At 37.9% G+C, this 15,249-nt stretch overlaps 1 protein-coding gene across 1 annotated transcript in view; it reads left to right on the forward strand.

Annotated features, from left to right (window-relative positions):
- Window positions 1-1,826: 1,826 nt before the first annotated feature.
- The window catches only part of PTTG1IP2 (PTTG1IP family member 2), a 45,118-nt gene continuing 31,695 nt past the window's right edge, over window positions 1,827-15,249 (forward strand). Inside the window, 2 exon segments of the mRNA XM_045497012.1 lie at window positions 1,827-2,114; window positions 10,122-10,168. Coding sequence (XP_045352968.1) covers window positions 1,967-2,114; window positions 10,122-10,168 — 195 coding nt within the window. The 5' untranslated portion in view covers window positions 1,827-1,966.

Below are 15,249 nucleotides of genomic sequence, written 5' to 3' on the forward strand. Positions count from 1 at the left end.
AAAATGGTACTTTTCTCCCACATCATCACCAGCAATGTTGGTTAGCTTTGTTTTAATATTTTTGCCAACCTGATGGATACAAAGTGCTAGCTAATTATTACTTCAATTTACAATTTACTAGTTCTAGCATATTTTTTCACACATTCACGGGGCGCTTGGATTTGCTTTTCTATAGAGAGAATCTTTACATCTTTGGTCCATTTTCCTATTGTTTTTCTTCTTTTTCATCCTTGTCAGTCTATAAGAACACTTTTCGTATTATAGCTAATAATCCTCGGTCTGTCCTCTGCATTGCAGATAGGCAAGGAAAAAGCCTCAACTCTGCACACTCTTGCCCATCTCCATCTTTATAATCAGTATGAGATCATAGTCCTCAGGGTGCAGTTTAGATCAATATGCCAGGAATGTGCAGCGCTGGGACAACTCCATTTTTGAAAAACAAAACAAGGTAGGCCCCAATGAAGGACAATTTCCATGCCCCGTCCGCTCCTCGATCCCCCTCACTGGGGCAATATTCCTCAAATTTCAGTCAGTCATTCTGGAACCACATAAACAATTTTGTCATATCCTTTAAATTTTGCATGATTTCTATTTCTGGAACTTGACATTAAAAAAATGTTTATTTATTTATTTTTGAGAGAGAGAGAGCAGGGCAGACAGGCAGAGGGAGAAAGAGAGAATCTTTTTTTTTTTTTAATTTTTTTTTTCAACGTTTATTTATTTTTGGGACAGAGAGAGACAGAGCATGAACAGGGGAGGGGCAGAGAGAGAGGGAGACACAGAATCGGAAACAGGCTCCAGGCTCTGAGCCATCAGCCCAGAGCCTGACGCGGGGCTCGAACTCCCGGACCGCGAGATCGTGACCTGGCTGAAGTCGGACGCTTAACCAACTGCGCCACCCAGGCGCCCCGAGAAAGAGAGAATCTTAAGCAGGCCCCACGCTCCATGTGGAGCCTGATGCTGGGCTTGATCTCATGACTGTGTGATTATGACCTGAGTCAAAATCAAGAGTCAGATGCTTAACTGACTGAGCCACCCAGGTACTCCTGAAACTTGACATTTTAACATATCTATATTAAAAAAAATTTTTTTTTGACGTTTACTCGTTATTGAGAGACAGAGAGGCACAGAGCATGAGCAGGGGAGGGGCCGAGAGATGGAGAGACACAGAATCTGAAGCAGGCTCTAGTCTCTGAGCTGTCAACACAGAGCCCCATGTGGGGCTCGAACCCACAAACCGCGAGATTGACCTGAGTTGAAGTCTGACACTTAACCGACTGAGTCACCCAGGTGCCCCTAACATAGATATATTTTAAAAGAAAAGTTTATGTTATTGCCATGATATCACTATACTTACTAGTTACAATTTTCCTATACACATTAAAAATAAATTCACAACTCTGAAAGTAAAAGATATTCATCATCTGCATACCACTTAAAATACACCATGCTTTGGGAAACTACATTAGAGCATGCCATAGGTTCAGGGACTAGTCAAGCAGAAAATCAAGGATGTACAGAGCTATGAGCTTCACCCCTTATCTATAGCACAGTGACCCCAAATGGATGGGGTGCATGATACATTCATTTATACCTGAGGAAAAGAGCACAGAAAGGTATAATTGCTTTCCATGCTATAGGTAGGCATTAGAATCCAGGCCTTGCTCCAAAAGCACTGGGGTAGCAGGTGTCTATCAAGTCCAGTGGGAGAACTTTACCTAGTGGTCAGGGCCCTAGGAAGCCTGAGCCCAGGACAAACCAGGATTATATTACCAACATTCTGCATTCTGGCCAGAACACTGCAAGTTCTAAGGTTCTGCGAATTATGCTAGGGTCAAGGGATCAGAAGGGGCTGCCTCTCAAGGTACTATGATTTTGTTGGGTCATAGTCCCTGATGCGGGTGCCTGTTCAAGCCCACCAAGGTCTGACTGGCCTAGAACTGGCTGAACCCAGGCTGGAGGAGTGATGTGCTGGCTGCGGGCATGGGGCCAAATCCTCTTGCCAGTTTTCCTCTCCCTCTTTCTCATTCAGCTGCTTATCAGCTTCTCAGAGAATCACTTTTCCCAAATCTCCAGACAGTGGGGCAAGCAGAGACCAAAATCTCTGGATGATGGTGAGCCATCCCGAGCTGAGGGGTTGATCCCTACACACACCCCTGCCACCATATTTCCTTTTGGTTGTGCCACCATGGCAGGCTGAAATTTTCATCTTTAAAGTTTCATTTAGTGTTGGCAGGAAGATATTTTTAAAAGCCCTTGATATTTTTGGTGAAATCCAGTTTAATTGGACTCATTGATTTGCCGTATCAGAAATGTGAAGACTGGATTAAAACAGTTTAAAATATTGGGAAAGCATGGGGCCCCTCCACCCTCCCTTTTTGTGTGACCTATAGCACATGTTTATGCTGTGAATAAGCTGTTAGGTTTTGCTCTAATCAGACTCTGCTGAATAGCCATAGCTAGTCTTTCTTGTTTTTTTTTTAAGGTTTTAATTAATAAATTGCTTAATTTGTGTCTTTTTTTAAATGTTTATTTATTTTTGAGAGAAAGAGACAGAGCATGAGCAGGGGAGGGGAAGACAGAGAGGGAGACACAGAATCTGAAGCAGGCTCCAGGCTCTGAGCTGTCAGCACAGAGTCCGATGTAGGGCTCAAACCCACGAACCACGAGATCATGACCTGAGCTGAAGTTGCATGCTTAACTGCTTGAGCCATCCAGGTGCCCCTGCTTAATTTGTGTCTCAAGAAAGACTTACTTTGGTCTGAAGATTTCCCTTGAAGATTTCCCTGGGATTTCCCAACTGAAGAAATTTTGATGTTAAAATTCATGCTGAGTTGAATTCATGAACCTGGAAATAAGGTTTTTAGTATCCTAAATTGAAATTGTATAGAGAGAATAAGGGGTGAATTAGGATTTGAATTATTTGGAAAATGTCCTGTAAAGCCAAGATTTTGTATAAAAACTGTAAGGATTACTGCTGTCTGGTTACTGGAGTCTAAAAGAATGTTAATATCTGTAAGGGAATCAGTCTTCCTTACTAAAACCAAACCCAAAGCTCTCAGCTTTGAGTCTCTGAAATGAGACTCCCCCTTTGAGATGATGGGGAGTAGGGAGAGGCTGAATCAAAAGGCCTGGTTTGTTTCTTTTGATTTCATCTTTCCCATAGATTTTTCTCTTTTGACTTCTTGGTCATCTCCATACATATTCCAAGAGGAACAGTGTTCTATTCCCACCATGTTCTCCCCACAAACAGTGCCTGAAAACATAGGCCAAGCATGGAAACAAACCCTTCCTTTAGTTCCCTAGCAAACTGGAGTCATACTGGACTTTTTCAAAAGACTTTATTTAAATGCTGATGAAGAACAAAAAGAAAGTGAACAAAAACAAATCAAGAATTACAGATAACATAGTCTGGTCTCCAAAGACTGAAGTTTCTGATTCTAGTTAGTTCACTTCTAGGGCTGAACAACCCTGTTCAAGGTTTCTGAAGAAAAGGCTTTCCTTTGTGAAGGAAAGCTTGGTTCAATCTGTCCTGGGCCTCCCCTGAATGTTTGCTTCCTAGCCTGAGGCATTTCCCTTTTGTGCTTGTATTCAACCTTCCCATCTAACAAGGATATGGTTTCTTAGACATCTTGATTCCTTCAGCTCCAAAACAGAAATTGATTCTAACCCCTCACTGAGATCTCCACCTCCATCCTTCCTAGTACTCTGAGTGAATAGGCCTTTCCCACAGGACTTTGTGAATGAACCCACAACTGAGACCTACTCCAAAGCATGTTGCTTTGATCCCCAGAGCTTTTAACCCTAATGTTCACTTAGATTTGACAGCTCAATTAGCAATTTGCTAAGAAGTTACAGTTGTACTTGGAATTTTGGGTTAGGAATCTTTTCCCCCAATATCTAATGAATGAATAAAAAATCACACCGAAATATAGACAAATTCTTTCACCAGAAGCAACCAAACAACTAAGGAACATAGTCTAAAAACATGTGGCAACCAAGGAAAAAAAATCAAAGATTCTACAACAGAATAGAATAGCATAGGGGCAACTGGGTGGCTTAGTTGATTAAGTGTCAGACTCTTGATTTCAGCTCAGGTCATGATCTCATCATTCCTGAGCCCTGCATCGGTCTCTGTGCTGACAGTGTGGAACCTGCCTGGGATTCTCTTTCTCCCTGTCTCTCTGTACCTCCTCTGATTGTGTGTTCAGGGACTCTCTCTCTTAAAAATAGAGCGCCTGGGTGGTTGAGTTGGTTAAGCGTCCAACTCTTGATTTCAGCTCAGGTCATGATCTCATGGTTTCTGGGTTAGAGCCCCACGTCAGGCTCTGTGCTGATGGTACGGAGCCTACTTGGAATTCTCTCTCTCCCCCTTTTTCTCTCTCTGCCCCTCCACTGCTGTCTCTCTCCCTCTCTCTCTCTCTCTCTCTCTCTCTCTGTCTCTCAAAATAAATAAATAAACATTTAAAAAATAACAAAAATTAAAAAAATAAAAACATAAAAAAAGAGAGAATAGAATAGTATAGCATGACAATACTCCAAATACCACTATCACCCTTTAGAAGAACTGGTGACTAAGTTCCAAGAATTTCCATGAATACTCCTGGAACTAGAGAGATGCAAACTGAGTGTGTTTCCTGTACTTCACTCTGTTCTGAAGAATAACAAAGGAAATGGTTGCAGAGGAGAAATAAGGGAAAAATAAAAACTGAACAATGCATCTGTGTCTGATGGAAACATCTGTCCCTGGGCAGCAAGCTCAATTTCAGGGCAGATCTACAGTCCCCTTTATGGAAATGGGAAATACCTCCAATTAGCTAGAATCCTGGCAAAGGAAAATGACAAAACCTCAGAAGAAAGTGTAGAACCCAGATATTCTAACAAAGTCTGGCACAGCCTCACCTGAGTTCTTTCCCTTTGTCAGGTACTGAGAACAACAGAATGAATAGAACATAAAAATACCATAAAACTGTAGTTTCTCAGAAAAATATCTCAAGGATAGTTGGAAGGTGGTCAAGGTATCACCTACACCATATCAGCACACATAGAATATCTGAACACAGCTATCCAAACATTAGTAAGATGAAAACAGACAACCGAGCAACTATGGAAACACTGCTTAGCTAACAAAACAAATAATGAAATTAAGGAGTATGATAGCATGCAGAATAAGAATAATTTCCCCTAGAATAAAACATAAGGAACAAATGAAAACTTCCCTACAAGTGCTCTGAGCTGGGGAACCACCAAATAAGAAATAGATTCCGTGAAACTGGTCTCAAAGTAAATATCTGAGAATGAGATAAAAAGGCAGATTTCTCTGAGGGAATACATTGAAGGCTAAATAATTTGAATATGAGGCAAGGTTTCCAGGCTTTCTCCTTATTTCTGTAAGTACCCATATATTTCTGGTAATGGTGAACATACCAGGAATATTTATCATTTATACTCTAAAGTATAATATTCTTTTGGGCTCTGTTAACTGTCTTCTTCCTCTTCCTCTAGCCTAGGGGGTGCTGGTATCTGGGAGGAAGTGAGGTTTCACTGTCTTTCCCCTGGCAGACTCCTCGGTTTCTTCCATCACCTGTACATCCAATTCCCAGTACTAAGTTTTCTATGTCATGTACTCAGAGTGATTACTATCACTCACAGACCCTCTCTGAAATACACACTCAAAAAGATATTATTTAGCAAAATGCAAATGAGCCAAAGGGAAATCTAGAATTCAAGAAAGAGTAGTAAATAAAGAAACCAATAACTTTGAGTCAATTCTAAATGATTGATAGAAAGTCAACAGCAATTTAAATATAAAAATAATTTAATAATAAGTGATAAGCATTTAATAGTAATTAGCATTCCAGTTGACATCTACCTGGGAAGTGGTGTGGGGAGGAAAAGGAAAAAATCAAAAGCATATTAGGCTCTTGTAGATGTAGAGAATGTAGATCCTGACTAGGCAGATTAAAAAGAGGCATATAAAATATATCTCTCAAAATTTTTAAAATAATAGTTTACATATAAGTAGAAACAAGAAGTGTGACTTCAAAACCATTAGGGGAAATAAAGGCACAAAGAATAAATTTATAAAATAAAATAAACCTTTCAAAAATGCTACTGAAAAAGAAAGCAAGTATAGCAATATTAATATTAGATAAAATAGAATATAAGTAAATCTTTTAAGTAGAAGTAATATTTTGTGCTCATATTATAGCACAGTACATGAAGATGACATACGAAGCTTTATTATCAAGTTTTGAAGTATATACAGCAAAAGTTGATAGAAATAAAAAGAGCATTTGACAAATTACAAACCACATGGGATCACTTTACATGCCTATATCAGAAATCAACAGATCAAGTATATAAAATATAAGGATATAGTATAGAGAATTATAATATATAAAACCTTGTGATCTGCCCCCATTGGTTTTTTTTCCCTCTTAGCTGTTCTTAAAACAATTCCCCTTCCAGATAAACATTAGAATCAACTTGTCTGATTAATTGTTTTATTTTTTAAATTATTAATTTATTAACTCATTGCAATATCAGTCAAACCAGAAAGATCCTGTTTTGATATATGGCATAATATATGTTGATGTCTGGCATCCCTAGGTGTTTCAAATTGAGATCACTCATGGGAGAAGAGGACCAAAGATGGAACTTTGTGGAATAGCAACATTTTAGACATTGATGAGAGGAAGTTGAACCAGTCAAGGAAATTCAAAAAGAATGGTCAGAGATGTTCCGGGAGAACTAGAAGACAACGATGCTGCAGAAGTTGTGAAAAAAAATGTAATCAAGAGGATGGAATTGACTAGATAGAATATAGATATACAAGAATTAAGCCTTTAGGGTAAGGGAAGAATCTGGTATCTGGCTGTGTAAAGAGCAAGTACCTCTTTCTTCAGGAATAGAGTGAAAGAAAGAACCTATTGCTTCATGTAAAACATGGTCATGTAGGTTAGCTGGTCCTCATTGGTTCTCCAATAAGGGCTACAAAGACTATAGATAAGGTTAGTTATGCAAATGTTTAATCTAAATTTCTGAGAAGGACCACATCAGGTCATTCACTGACGTGAGGGTCAGGCTAAAGAAAATGAAATGAGTCCATGAAAGACAAACAGATTTGGAAAACAATGGAAAGGTCAGGGAAAGTGAAGTTCTGAGTAAGGTCAAAATGAAAGTAAGAGAGGAAAAGAAGATTCTAAGCAGAGAATAAAATATGGGAGTTTAAGATTTCATGGCGGAGTCATTCAGAATGATGGCAAAATTTAAGTTGGGGATCATGAAAATAATTTGCTTAAGATGAAGAATCAGAGTTTTTCTTAATGGTGGAATTTCAGTGTGTTCTTAATGTGTACGTATTTCTTATATTGAACATGTATCACTTTTATAACTACATAAAGATAATTGTTTTAATTTTGGAAAAAAGATAGGTAGAAGGGATGAAAAGAAGGGAAACATCAGGACTTAGTGGAAAGAAACAAATATGTGGACTTTATATTAACTGGAATGTTTCTGGGTGCAGTGTAAGAAACCAAGATTTTACCTATAAGAGAAACGTAAGTGAATCAGGAGTAGGAATGCATGGGACCTGAGAAATGAATCACCATCAGCTCCTTATTTCTCCTTCTGTTTTCTCTCCTTTCCTCTGCTTATCAATTTTATTTTGTCCTATTAGCTTCTTCCTCAGAACATCTTTCATGGTCACTGGCAGCTCCATCTTCTCAGCTTACCAAACAAAGAGAAAGCGGCTCCCTGCCACTTCTTAACCCTCAAGTTTTAATTTATAAATCATCAGTGGAAGATTCTCATTGGCCTGACTTGGTCATATTTCCTCTCCCTGGACCAGTGAGTGTGGTCTGGGATTAGCTCAGTTTGTTTCAGGTGTACAGCCTTAGATGCCTGGCTGGGACCATGGAGTTTGGGTAGGAGAGGGCAGTCACCAATTATACCATGTGTCTAATGCTAAGAAGGAGCAGTCCTGCAAAGGAAAGATGGGTTATATTTCCCAGGAGAAAGGAGAGGTGCTGGCAGTCAAAGAGCTCAAATCCACACTCTGTCATTATTAGCAGGTGAACTTGAATATGTTATTTGACTTTTCTGAAGTCAGTTTCTTCATCAATAAAGTGGCTTTCAGGATTCCAGGATTTCAAATCTTTCAGGATTGTGAAGACTGGTTATAAATGCTTACAAGTAAGCATTTATGTTTATAAATTGCTTAATAAGGATTCCGTATGATCTTAGAGTGAAAGCCAATTTATGTTTCCCATTTAGCTGGATTGATTCCTGGCTGTGGCTGCTCAGAAAGGTTTTGCATTTTTCTAGCCTTTTCTTTCAGAGATGCACCTTTTCCTAGTTTACACAAGGATGCCCTGCCTTCAACTAGTGCTAGCAGCAGTCCTATGTCTTCAACTTTCTCTAATGTATATAAATATAAAAAAGCTACATAAAAACCATTTTGATATCATGTACATGCTGATGTAATGTGATAAGGCAACTTCACCTCTGCACCATTCTTCCCCCAAACCCATATTTTCAGTCTAATTATGATTAAAAAAAATCAGACAAATCCAAATTGAGGGACATCCTACAAAATATTTGGCCAACAAGGTTCAAAACTGTCAGGGTCATGAAAAACAAGGAAAGGCTGAGAAGCTGTCACAGACTAGAGGAGACATGATGATCAAATGCAATGTGGGATCCTAGATCTTGGAACAGAAAAAGAACATTAGTATAAAAACCAATGTGGTGCACCTGGGTGGCTCAGTTGATTAAGTGTCCGACTTCAGATCAGGTCATGATCTCGCGGTCTGTGAGTTCCAGCCCAACATCACGCTCTGTGCTGACAGCTCAGGGGCCAGAGCCTTCTTCGGATTCTGTGTCTCCATCTCACTCTACAACCCCCCTTGTTCACACACTCTCCCTCTCTCTCAAAAATAAATAAACATTAAAAAAACTTTAAAAACCAATGAAATCCTAGTAAAATTTGGAGTTTAGTTAAAAGTAATGTATTGGTGTTGGTTTCTTAGTTTTGATAAACGTACCATGACAATGTAAGATGTTAGCCATGGGGGAAACAGTAAGAGGTATACAGGAACTTTCTGTATATTCTTTGAAATTTTTCTGTAAATCTAAAATTCTTCTAAAAAACTTTAGCTGCAGAAACAAAAAGTGTGGGAAGTGAGTAGAATTTGGAGAATGGTGGCTAAGACATATGCCTTTTGTTTCCCTGCTCCTGCCTCCTGAAGTAAGCCTGAAAGCACCTGTCCCCAAGATAGCTGGAGCAGTAGAATCTCTCATCTACCTTGCCTTTTACTCAACTTCCCCTGGGACCCCAGGGATACTTTTGGGTAGGGGAAAGTAATACTTAATTTGAAAATCTATTGTAATTCTTTTCCCAGCCAAATTAGATCTGTATCCAGTCAAACAGTTTGAAATTGAGCTTATGAACCCTGCCCCCAAAGTAATAGAGTGACTTTATTATTATCGTATCACATGAAACGTGGGGTATTAATTCCAGACTCTACTTACTTTACAGAGATGTTGGAGTAAGAAAAAGAGACATCAAAAATTTTTTTCAGACTTCTAGTTTTTATTCTAGAACTTTCAAATATAAGTTATATTATTTTGTCATGAAACAAGAAGAATGAAAATCTTCATCTGGGGGAAGTTTTTAAAACTTTGTGGCACAAGATGGAGAATTAAGTTTTTAGTATTGAATGGACTAGTTAGCCAGGAATATCTTGGTAAAACCATGCTTATTAACAAAGGAATTACTAAAAGAGGTATTTAAAGTGTGATGTTGTAAATATGCAGTGATATTGCCAATTTAAGTTCTTACTGTTTTTTGGAAGTCATTTTTTAGAACTTACTTGGCTAATCAAAGTTGGATGATGCCATTTCATGTTTTTCCAAGCAATGATAGAAAGTAAGAAAGAATTAGGATTTAAACAGTACCAATGGGGAAAGTGTCTAGATATATGAAAATCATGAAATAAAACACTGGAGTGTGGATGAGTATGCCATGAAAGAGAAATGACTAAATGAAATGCATTTTTATATAAAACTAAGCAATAAATAGTCTTTGCATTTACATTTTTGCCCTTAATTTTTTATAGAATGTGCTGTAAAGAAAAATTGTCAATTGTGCACAGAAGATAAAAAAGTAAGTTAAGTTATATATGGGGAAATTGTCTTGGGAATATTATAAAGTCATACTATATATAGTTGTAATCTAAAAGATATGTTAAACTTTATTTTATACAATATTTTTATAATAGGAATGACTAATAGCAGTTGTTAAGATGTATTTTAGCATTTCAAGCCATTCTTTGAGGATCTGGAAATAAATAATGGACATAATTTAGTACAAACATGTACTTCCTTCTAGAAAATTATGCTTAAAAACAAAACAGTTTTTTGTTTGAAAAGATTATACTGACTTTGAGAAGAAATTTTTGTAAGTCAGGGAAAAGATAAGCCCTTTGATATGCAGTGAAAATCTCCTTGCTACTCTATTTCCCCAAAACTAGAAAGGATGAGACACTGTTCCTTAACCACAATGTAAAGTCCTTTCTCTGATGATTAGGCAGCTGACATCATTATTCTTCACTTCAGATTTGGAAAAAAGCAGAAATGCCATAAGAAATTAGGGAAATGGTGTTGCAGAGAGCTTTGCAGCAACTCTCACAACACTATTCTACCATAACCTGTATTGGAGAACCGGCAGTTAACACCAAAGACAGAGAGACGTGAAATCACTAATTAGAAAAGGGCATACTGTAGTAACTGGTATCTGTAATGGTGATCTGGATGCACCATCCTGTTCCCCTTCTTCATCAAGGTCACTCCTTCATCTAACGGGGCCCTGGGCTCCTGGCTCATGGACTTCTCCACCCAATTCCTGACATCACCTTACGTGCTTTCCAAACTTGGTGAAGGTCCAGACACACTTGGTTTCTCCAGCTCCTGACTTCCTCAGCTCTGTGCATTGAGAAGTCACTTCCATGGCCATACCCTGAGCCCTGCACAACATACAATGCCTCTTACATTCTCATTCCCCTGACACTGTACATTTTGGCCTCAGCAGCACTGCCCTCTAGTCCTTTAATCTCTCATTTTTCCCTCAGCTTATTGGCCGTCTCCTATGGACTCTCTTCCTTCCTGTGAATTCTCATGGCTGTTTACTTGAATGAAATACTCTTCTACATTTTTTTGCATGTTACAATGGAAATTTTCAGACATATGAAAGCAAAGAAAATGGTATGATAAAACTGATCCACAAGATCCATCTTGGCCAATCTTATTTCATGTACGTCCTCTCCCTGCCAAAATGGATTATTTTGAAACAAATAAGGATCTGGATACCATATCATTTTACTTGCAAGTATTTCTCACTGCCCTTTTCCCTCTCTCTCCTTCTCTGGCTCTTGCTCTTTGTGTGTGTGTGTGTGTGTGTGTGTGTGTGTGTGTGTGTGTGTGTTCATGTATATATAGAATAGATGCTTTGCTTTAAAGTATCACAAATCTATTATTATACCTAAAAATGAATAACTTCTTAATATCATCAAGCATCCAGGAAAATAATCAAATTTCTCTTATTTCATAATTTTTTAAAGTTCAATTTTAAAGTTCATTTGAATGAAGTCTATACATTGCAGTTGGCTGATATAGTCCTTAAATCTCTTTTTATCTATATGTCCCTTCTCCCTCTTTTTTCTTATAGCAACTTATTTGTTGTAGAAACTCAATTGTTTGTTCTATTACATTTCCCACAATCCGGATTTTGCTGGTCACATCCCCAAAATGTGCTTTATCATGTTCTCCTTTACCTTATTTTTTGTTATTGTAAACTAGTAATTAGATATCGAGGCTTGATCAGCTTCAGTTTAATTTTTTGGCAGGAATATCTCATGCTGAAGATTTTCATTAGAAAGCAAATAAGTTTGTTGAACATTTTGTGATGTTACCAGCCTTGATGATCCTTGCCTGTACCCGTTGTTTTATTCCACTGGAGGTTGAAAAAACCACTACTACATTAATGCCCTTGCCTTCTCATCTGTAACTGTGTTGAATCTACATTCCCTGATTAGTCCTATGGTCTGGCTTTTCATTTGCTCTGCATTATTAGCCTATTGTTGCTGGAGCATATTGCATCAAAGTCTGCATTAGTGCAGCTACACATTCACAGCTTCTGGTCTCACCTGAGCTTCATTGCTACCCATTTCTTTCCTTTGGTTAGCAACATTTCCTAAAATTTCCCACAGCAGCAATTCCAAAACTTTGTTACCATTCTTAGCGTTCCAATGTTATCTCACATTCACTCATTATCAACAGATGAGTTTTTCTCTTAATTTTATAGACAAAAATAGAGCCTCTGGGTGCAAACTTTACTCCCCAAACTGATAAAATTTCTGTCATTGTTACTCATTCTTATCCATTTTCCCCTTCCTCTTAAATTCTCCTATATTTCTGTATTTTGGGAACTTGAACATGTACATTTTTGAATTGTAACTCATATCATATAAACTGTTTGCATATTTACCTTTCTCCCATTCTCAGTTCCCCGAGGATAGAGTGCATGTTTTATTCATCTTTGTGTCTGTAACCTCACACATTTCCCAGAACATGACAGTTTTTGATAACTATTGATTTGAGTTAACACTCGAACCATTAGAAGGTATTTAAATCATATTTAATATACTCTGTAATGTAGCAAGGTACAGAATTTTATCTTGAAATATTTACAGACAGAAGCCATTATGACAATCCTGGGGATATGATTGTTTGAGTGTAATTTTTAATATATTCCCACTACCTCATAGAAGTGAGCTAAGGGATAATTTTGTAAGATCAACAAAGACTTGGGGTGTCATCTTTTGGAAAAAGATCCCCTCCCCTCTCCCAGACTTTCAGGGATAGTGTCTGCCACCTCCCATGCTCTGAGAGGGAGTGCCAGAATTTATAAATGGCAATTCATGAAGCAACCAAGAACATTTTAGTTCTTGAACTGTGAGGAACTGGAACAGATGTCCTGTGCCTAGGACTGTCCTATTTTATGGTGGTGCTCATCACTTTTAATTTGGTGAAATTATTATACCAACTCCTTTACATTCCCCAAAAGATTCCAGTTTTAATGATAAATGATATGCTTATTTTTCTTAACTGTAAGGGAATCTTCCTCAGATTCTATCTGAAACATTTCCTTGTGATTCAGTAGTATATGACTAGCCTTTTTAGAGTTAGAAAACATTCTTACCAAAAACAAGTCCATAAAAAGTAACTCATTTTCGGTACTACTCCCAACACATAGCTCATAAACACAGCATATGAAAAACATTATATTTGTGTTGATATCTTTTCTTCATTAGAAATAAAATTTCAAAAACCATGCTAAGAAACTTAGTGCTAACTCTCACCTGGCTGTCATTGCTCTTGAGAATCATATGTCACTGTTGAATCCTTAGAATGATACTTTTCAATCATGGTGTCACAATGACAAAACTTGTCATAAGTATTTTTTTTTTTTTTTTTTGCTAATGACAGTTTAGAAAACTGAGTTTTTGCAATTGAGTAGGTTCTAGGTTTTCTCCATAATCACATCTTTCTCTTTCATTGCATCTTGATATGGATTATTGCTTGGGACAGAAATAAATAAAGCTACAGCAAACCCAATGGGCTTTTTTTAATCTTTCATATACTACCTTATCTACTGCACAGTTCATAAGAAATGACCATTAACTTACTTGCTTGTGAAATGCACTTATAAATGCCATAGCTCACATCCCTCAAAAATGCCTACTTTGATATTATTTTTCTGAAAAATTGTGTGTGGTGCCTACATGTGTGAGTGTATTAGGGCTTAGAGTAGGAGAGGTAGATAGGGTCATGGATCCAAACCTGGATATGCCAATGAACACATGGATATCACCTGTCAAGAGTCAGCTGAAAAACAAAATGTGGAGAACCAGTTTCATGGATTATTTTCCAAGGCAACCATTTCCCTTATCTGCTCTTGGCATGACCATCCATCTAGAGGTCGATTTTTTTTTTTTTTTTTTTTTTTTGAGAAATTTAAGGCCATCTGTCAGGGTCAAGTTCTCTCATTTTCTGAACAAACAAAATCTTTTCTCTTATGCTCTTTTCCCCCTTAAGAAGTCGGTTCTCAGTACCAAGGATAATTTCTTAGTCTTTACCTCCATTCATGCATCATACTTGAAAATACATGCACATTCACAAACTGAGAACCTTTCTCATTTTCTTGCTCCCTCTATGACAAATTCAGTCTATTTCTTTGCATTTGTTCCTTTCTTTCTGAGTACAGACACAATGGAAAAAACAAAACCAAACCTTCTTTTGTGTTTCTTACCTCTCTATTTCAACTCATCTTCCTGGTCTGTCCTCATACACCTAAGCATTTTTGTTTTGTTTTGTTTTGTTTTGAAAGCAAGAGAGAGAGAGAATGAGAGAGAGAGAGAGAGAGAGAGAGAGAGAGAGAGAGAGAATCTTAAGCAGGCTCTAGGCTCAGCATGGAGCTAGATGCAGCACTCAATCCCACAACCCTGGGATCATGACTTGAGCCAAAGACCCTGTTCTTTCCGGTGCAGATTTTACCTTCTCCTCAAGGCTCAGACCAAATTCTGCCTCCTCCCTGGAAGAAATCTTATCTAGTTATTGCAACTAGACATCAATACTTTCTCTTCTGAACTTCTATTACATTTTATATCTGTTCCATTCCTTTTGAAATTATATTATTCTTCCACTTAGAGATTTTGTTTTTTGTAAAGTGTACATATTATACCTGCTAATTAAATTGTCACTCTCTAGAAAGCAAATTCAGTGCTTTATATATCCACGTAACCTCTCCTGAATTTGGTATTTGCCCATAAATAATGAGTAAATGCTCTTTTGATCCTCCCAATGTCCACTTCTTTCTTTCTTTCTTTCTTTTTTTCTTTCTTTCTTTCTTTCTTTCTCTCTCTTTCTTTCTTTATAACTTTTTTTTAATTCTCCCACCCCCTATTCTTTTTTTTTTTTTTTCTTTATTTTTGAGAGAGAGACAGACAGAGTGCAAGCAGGGGAGAGGCAGAGAGAGAGAGCGAGACATAGAATCCAAAGCAAGCTCCAGGCTCTGAGCTGTCACCACAGATCCCGACGCAGGGCTCGAACCCACAAACCATGAGATCATGGCTTGAGCCGAGGTCAGACACTTAACCGACAGAGCCACCTAGGCACCCCCAATGTCCA

Source organism: Leopardus geoffroyi, chromosome A2 (genome assembly GCF_018350155.1).
Source record: "Leopardus geoffroyi isolate Oge1 chromosome A2, O.geoffroyi_Oge1_pat1.0, whole genome shotgun sequence".
NCBI classification, from domain to species: domain Eukaryota; kingdom Metazoa; phylum Chordata; class Mammalia; order Carnivora; family Felidae; genus Leopardus; species Leopardus geoffroyi.